Here is a 7,722-nt window from a genome sequence, read left to right as displayed (position 1 = left end):
AATTTTGGGGGGGGAGGGAGGCGCTGGAATTTGGGGGGGGGTTTGGATTTTGAGAGCCCCCTGCGACCCCTCAAAACCCCACACTAACCGCTGTCCCATAGGGGAGGGGTCCCCTGGGTGTTGTTGCCATTCCCCCCTCCCCATTCTCCTTTTGCCCCCCCCCCCAATTTGGGGGGCTCTGCTCTGATGGAGGTTTCCATCCCAACGCTGCCAGATGGGTCGGACACCGGGACCCCGGAACGGCGTAAGGGACCCCCCCCATCCATGCCCACCCCCCACCCAACCCCCGGTCAACCCCCCTCCCCAATTCCCACCCCCCACCCCCCATCCCTGCCAGGCCCCCCCCAATCCCTACCTTCACCCCCCCCCCATCCCTTAACCCCTATACCCCCCCATCCCCCTCCCCCCCATCCCCCTCCCCCCCCATCCCTGCACACCCCCCCATCCCTACCCCCCCCAATCCTTACCCCCCCCATCCTTTGCCCCCCCCCCACCTCAGCATGGCCACACTAACCCCCCCCCCCCCAGCATTGTTGCCCCCATCCCAGCCCCCAACCCCCCCCACCTTAGTGGTCCCAGCACCCCCAGGTCAGGAGGCACAGCATTTGTTCCTTTTTGGGGGGGGGTGCTTGGTGCTGCCCCCCCAGAGGCTCACTGTGCCCCCCCACCCCTTAATTCCAACCCCCCCCCCCCATAGGACTCCCAGTTCAGATCGGGCTGCTGAAGGAGCTGCTGGACTGCAGAAAGGACATTGGTGGTGATGCTGCTGTCCCTGCTGGAGGGTGAGGACAGCGGACCCCCGGGACCCCCACCCATTATAATGGGGGGGGGATCTGGACCTCAGATTTAATAGACCCCCAGGTGACCCTCACCCATTTATAGGGGGTCTGCCCTAACAATTTTTTTTTTTTTTTCCAATGGGACCCAAGCTGACCCCCATCCATTATAAGGGGGGGGGCTGCCCTCACATCCAATGGACCCCAGTGACCCCCACCCATTATAGGGGGATCGCCCCTTACATCCAATAGACCCCCAGCTGACCCCCACCCATTATAGGGGGGTCTGCCCATTGACCCCACCCATTATAGCGGGTCTAACATTACATCCAATGGACCCCCAGGACCCCCCCCCCAAATGGGGGTCTTCAAAACCCCTCATAATCCCCCATTAGGGAAACGTGGTGAATGGGACGATAGCCCGTCAGATGGTGGACATGCTGACCCCCACCCATTATAGGGGGGTCTAACATTACATCCAATGGACCCCCAGGACCCCCAGCTGTCCCCCCCACAATGGGGGTCTTCAAACCCTCCCCCCCCACAATGGGGTCTTCAAACCCTTTCATATCCCCCATAGGCAATGTGGTGAATGGACGATCGCCGGTAGATGGTGACATGCTGACCCCACCCATGTATAGGGGGGGGGGTTTTATTTCCCCCCAACAAATTTTTTTTCCTCCAATGGCCCCCCATGGACCCCCAGGTAGTCCCCCCCCCACAATGGGGGTCTTCAAACGCCCCCCCCACAATGGGGGTCTTCAACCCCTTATATCCCCCATAGGCAATGTGGTCAATGGGACGATCGCCCGTCAGATGGTGGACATGCTGACCCCCACCACATTATACTGGGGTCACATTCCAATGGACCCCCAGGGACCCCCCCCCCACCACAAATGGGGGTCTTTCACCCCTCATATCCCCCATAGGCAATGTGGTGAATGGGACGATAGCCCGTCAGATGGTGGACATGCTGACCCCCACCCATTATAGGGGTCTACTCTCCAAATCCAATGGACCCCCAGACCCCCCCCCACAATGGGGGTCTTTTCAAACCTCCCCCACCCACAATTGGGGGTCTTCAAACCCTCATATCCCCATAGGGAACGTTGTGTGAATGGACGATAGCCCTTCAGATGGGTGGGACATGCTGACCCCACCCATTACAGGGGTTCTACCCATCACAATCCAATTGGACCCCCCAGGACCCCCCCCCACAATGGGGGGTCTTCTAACCCCTTCCCCCCCCATAGGGACAATGTGGTAAGGGGACGATCGCCCGTTCAGGATGGTGGACATTGCTTGACCCCACCCATTTATTAGGGGGTCTACCCCTCACATCAATGGAACCCCAGGACCCCCCCCCCACAATGGGGGTCTCGAACCCCTTATACCCCCAGGGCAATGTGGCTGAACGGGAGATCGCCCGGTCAGCATGGTGGACATGCTGACCCCACCCATTATAGGGACTCTAACATTACATCCATGGATCCCAGCTGTCTTCCCCGCCCACATATGGGGGTCTTCAAAAAACCGCCCCCCCCCCACAATTGGGGGTCTTCAAACCCTCACTTATCCCCCATAGGCAATGTGGTGAAATGGGCACGACTTGGCCCGTCAGATGGTGGACATGCTGACCCCCACCCATTATAGGGGGTCACATCCAATGGACCCCCAGCTGTCCCCCCCCCACAATGGGGGTCTTCAAACCCTCATATCCCCCATAGGGAACGTGGTGAATGGGACGATTTGGCCCGTCAGATGGTGGACATGCTGACCCCCAACCATATATAGGGGTCACATCCAATGGACCCCAGCTGTCCCCCCCCCCACAATGGGGGGTTCTTCAAACCCTTATATCCCCCATAGGAACGTGGTTGAACGTGCACGATCGGCCCGTCAGAGGTGGACATGCTGACCCCCCACTCTCATTATAGGGGGTCACATCCCAATGGACCCCCAGCTGTTATCCCCCCCCAAACAATGGGTCTTCAACCCCCTCAATATCCCCCATAGGGGCAATGTGAGTGAATTGGGACGATCGCCCGTTCAGATGAGTGGACATGCTTGGTGGAGTACGTCCAGTAACGATCACCATGAATCCTCAAAAGTTCTTCGACATGTTTCCCTGAAAGCTCCGCGACATCGTCGCCTCCGACGCCTTCAAGGGACTACGTCACCGACCCCAGGGGGCTCATCTCCAAGAAGGACTTCCAGAAGGTAACGAGCCCCTATGGGGTTTCACGTATTCTTGGCCCTATATGGCGGGTTCTTATAGGTTCCTATATGGGGGTCTCTTTATATAGGGTTTCCCTATATGGGTCTCTTATAGGGTTCCCTATATGGGATTCTCTATAGGGTTCCCTATATGGGGTCTCTATAGGGTTTCCCTATTCTTGCCCTATATGGGATCTCTATAGGGGTTCCCTGTATGGGGTCTCTATATGGGTTTCCCTATTATGGGGTCTCTATAGGGTTTCTCTATATGGAGGCTCTATGGGGTCTTCCCTGGTATGGGGGTCTCTATAGGGTTTCCCTAATATGGGGTCTCTTTAGGTTTTCTTTCCTATATGGGATCTCTATAGGGGTTCCGTATATTGGGGTCTCTATAGGGTTTCCCTTATATGGGGTCTCTATAGGGTCCCTATATGGGATCTCTTATAGGGTTTCCCGTATATGGGGTCCTATTAGGGTTCCCTATATGGGGTCTTCTATAGGGTTTCCTTTCCCTATATGGGGTCTCTATAGGGTTTCCCTGTATGGGGTCTCTATAGGGTTTTCCCTTATGGGTCTCTTATAGGGTTCCCTATATGGGATCTCTATAGGGTTCCCTATATGGGGTCTCTATAGGGTTCCCTATATGGGGTCTCTATAGGGTTTCCCTATATGGGGTCTCTATAGGGTTTTCCTATTCTGCTCTATATGGGTCTCTAAGGGTTTTCCCTATATGGGGTCTTCTATAGGGCGTTTCCTTTCCCTATATGGGTCTCTATAGGGTTTCCCTGTATGGGTCTCTTAGGGTTTCCCTATTTATGGGGTCTCGTATAGGCGTTCCCTATATGGGGATCTCTATAGGTGTTTCCTTTCCCTATATGGGAGTGCTCTAATAGGGTGTTCCCTATATTGGTGGTCTCTATTAGGCTGTCCCTATATGGGGTTCTCTAATAGGGTTTCCTTATATGGGATCTCTATAGGGTTTTCCTTTTCCCATATGGGGATCTCTATAGGGTTTCCCTATATGGGGTCTCTATAGGGTTTCCCTATATGGGTCTCTATAGGGTTTCTCTTATATTGGAGTCTCTATAGGGTTTCCCTGTATGGGTCTCTATAGGGTTTCATTTCCCTGTATGGGGTCTCAATAGGCTTTCCCTATATGGGTCTCTATTGAGTTTACCTATTCTTGCCCTATATGGGATCTCAATAGGGAAACCCTATATAGGATCTCTATAGGGTTTCCTTTCCCTATATGGGATCTCTATAGGGTTTCCTTTCCCTATATGGGGTCTCTGTAGGGTTTTCTTTCCCTATATGGGTCTCTATAGGGTTTCCTTACCCTTATATGGGATCTCGTATAGGGTTTCCTTTCCCTGTATGGAGTCTTTCTATTAGGCTTTTCCCTATATGGGATCCTCTATAGGGTTCCTAAATGGGAATCTCTTATAGGGGTTCCCTATATGGGGTCTCTATAGGGTTCCTATATGGGGTCTTCTATAGGGTTTTCCTATATGGGAATCTCTATTAGGTTTTCCTTTCCCTATATGGATCTCTATATGGGTTCCCTAATATGGGGTCTCCTATATGGTTCCCTATATGGGGTCTCTATAGGGTTTCCCTATATGGGGTCTCTATAGGGTTCCCTAAATGAGATCTCTATAGGGTTCCCTATATGGGATCTCTATAGGGTTCCCTATATGGGGTCTCTAAGGGTTTTTCCTATATGGGATCTCTATAGGGTTTCCTTTCCCATATGGGATCTCTATAGGGTTTCCCTATTATGGGGTTCTCTATAGACTTCCCTATATGGGGGTCTCTATAGGGTTCCCTATATGGGTCTCTATTAGGGTTCCTATATGGGGAGTCTCTTATAGGGTTCCCTATATGGGGTCTCTATAGGCTTTCCCTATATGGGGTCTCTATAGGGTTTTCCTATATGGGATCTCTATAGGGTTTCCTTTCCCTATATGGGATCTCTATAGGGTTCCCTATATGGGGTCTCTATAGGGTTTTCCTATATGGGATCTCTATAGGGTTTTCTTTCCCTATATGGGATCTCTATAGGGTTTCCTTTCCCTATATGGGATCTCTATAGGGTTCCCTATATGGGGTCTCTATTAGGGCTTCCCTAATATTGGGGTCTCTATAGGGTTTTCCCTATTTATGGGGTGCTCTATAGGGTTTCCTATTCGTGCTCTATATGGATCGTCTATAGGGGGGGGCTTTCCCTAATGGGGTCTTCTATAGGGTTTCCTTTCCCTATATGGGGGTCTCTATAGGGTTTCCCTGTATGGGGTCTCTATAGGGTTTCCCTATATGGGGTCTCTATAGGGTTCCCTATATGGGATCTCTATAGTGTTTCCTTTCCCTATATGGGATCTCTATAGGGTTCCCTATATGGGATCTCTATAGGGTTCCCTATATGGGATCTCTATAGGGTTCCCTATATGGGGTCTCTATAGGGTTTTCCTATTCTTGCTCTATATGGGATCTCTATAGGGTTTCCCTATATGGGATCTCTATAGGGTTTCCCTGTATGGGATCTCTGTAGGGTTTCCCTATTGACGCTCGTGGGGTGATGGTTGTAGTTGGGTTGGATGCTCATGATGGTTTGTAGTTGGGTTGGATGTTCATGTATGGTCTGTAGTGGGTTGATGCTCATGATGGTTGTAGTTGGGTTGGATGTTCATATGGTTGTGGTTGGGTTGGACGTTTCATGATGGTTGTTAAGTTGGGTTGGATGTTTATGGGGTGATGCGTTGTTAGTTGGGTTGGATGCTCATGATGGTTGGGGTTGGGTTGGATGTTCATGGGTGATGTGTTTGGGGTTGGGTTTGGATGTTTCATGGAGGTGATGGGTTGGGGTTGGGTTGGATGTTCATGGGGTGATGGTTGGGGGTTGGGTTGGATGCTTCATGGATGGTTGGGTTGGATGCTCATGATGGTTTGTTAGTTGGGTTGGATGCTCATGGGGTGATGGTTGGGTGAGTTGGATGTTTCATGGGGTGATGGTTGGGTTGGATGCTCATGATGGTTTGGGGTTGGGTTGGATGTTCATGGGCGTGATGGTTGGGGTTGGGTTGTGTTCATGGGGTGATGGTTGGGGTTGGATGTTCATGATGGTTGTTGTTGGGTTGGATTGCCTCATGATGGTTGTAGTTGGGTTGGATGTTTCATGATGGTTGTGTTGGGTTGGACGTTCCATGATGGTTGTAGTTGGGTTGGATGTTCATGATGGTTGTAGTTGGGTTGGATGTTCATGATGGTTGTTGTTGGGTTGGATGTTCATTGATGGTTTGTTTGTTGGGTTGGATGTTCATGGGGTGATGGTTGGGGTTGGATTCATGATGGTTGTTGTTGGGTTGAGCTCATGGATGGTTTGCTGTTGGGTTGGATGCTCATGATTGGGTGTAGTTGGGTGGATGTTCAGGATGGTTGTTGGTTGGGGTTGGATGTTCATGATGGTTGTAGTTGGGTTGGATGTTCATGATGGTTGTTGTTGGGTTGGATGTTCATGATGGTTGTAGTTGGGTTGGATGCTCATGATGGTTGTTGTTGGGTTGGATGTTCATGGGGTGATGGTTGTAGTTGGGTTGGTCACTCATGGGGTGATGGTTGGGGTTGGGTTGGATGCTCATGATGGTTGTAGTTGGGTTGGATGCTCATGATGGTTGTAGTTGGGTTGGATGCCCATGATGGTTGTAGTTGGGTTGGATGTTAATGGGGTGATGGTTGTAGTTGGGTTGGCTGCTCTCGGAGCCCTTTTCCACCCTCAGTGCCTCTACCAGTGGTTCATAATGATCTCAATCCTTGTCTCACCCCCCGTCCCACCACCCCCTTGTCCCCCCTGTTCCCCCCCAGGCCATGGACAGCCAGAAGCAATACGAGCCCTCCGAGATCCAGTTCCTGCTCTCGTGCTCGGAGGCCGACGAGAACGAGATGATCGACGTGGAGGCGTTTGCCGGCCGCTTCCAGGAGCCGGCGCGCGACATCGGCTTCAACGTGGCCGTTCTATTGACCAACCTGTCGGAGCACGTCCCCCACGACCAGAGGTTGAAGACGTTCCTGGAACAGGCCGCCAGCATCCTCGAGTATTTCAGGCCTTTCTTGGGTCGCATCGAGATCATGGGGGCGGCGCGGCGCATCGAGCGGCTCTACTTCGAGATCAGCGCCGCCAACAAGGCTCAATGGGAGATGCCTCAAGTCAAGGAGTCCAAGAGACAGTTCATCTTCGACGTGGTCAACGAGGGGGGGGAGGCCGAGAAGATGGAGCTGTTCGTCAGCTTCTGCGAGGACACCATCTTCGAGATGCAGATCGCGTCGCGGCTCTCGGAGGACGAGGGGGCGAGAGAAGGGGGCGACGGGGATGAGGAAGAGGAGGAGGAGACCCCCGAGGCCGGGGGGAGCCCACCGCCGTCAGAGCCCAGCTCGGCCTTTGGGGAGATGCTGGGGGGGCTGAGGAGAGCGGTGGGGTCCCCCCAGTTGTGGAGGAAGAGGATAAGGAGGATGAGGAAGAAAGGGGGCAGGGAGCTGCTGTGGGATCTGGGGGCGGCCCTATGGAGGGCCATGGTCGGGGGGTTGCTGGGGGTCTATGGGGCGGTGAGGGCGGTGGGCTGCGTGCTGTGGGTGGTGCTGTTCGGGGGGGGGTTGGTGGAGGGGGCTCAGAAGTTGGGCCTGGCCGAGCTGCTGGGGAGCATGCCCGACCCCACGCAGGACGCCGTGGGGGGGGGGG

The 7,722-nt window shown here is 53.3% G+C and overlaps 1 protein-coding gene across 1 annotated transcript in view; it reads left to right on the top strand.

Annotated features, from left to right (window-relative positions):
- Window positions 1-7,718, top strand: part of LOC107307530 (ryanodine receptor 1-like) — a gene marked incomplete at its 3' end in the record, with an annotated part of 35,240 nt that extends 27,522 nt beyond the window's left edge. The window contains 3 exon segments of the mRNA XM_032441838.1: window positions 2,888-2,941; window positions 2,943-2,996; window positions 6,852-7,718. Of these exon segments, the coding sequence (XP_032297729.1) occupies window positions 2,888-2,941; window positions 2,943-2,996; window positions 6,852-7,718 (975 nt within the window).
- Between the last annotated feature and the right edge of the window lie 4 nt (window positions 7,719-7,722).

Source organism: Coturnix japonica, unplaced genomic scaffold (assembly GCF_001577835.2).
Source record: "Coturnix japonica isolate 7356 unplaced genomic scaffold, Coturnix japonica 2.1 chrUnrandom655, whole genome shotgun sequence".
Taxonomy (NCBI): Eukaryota; Metazoa; Chordata; class Aves; order Galliformes; family Phasianidae; genus Coturnix; species Coturnix japonica.
Note: the sequence above shows the minus strand (reverse complement) of the source record. Positions and strands in the feature narration are given on the sequence as shown.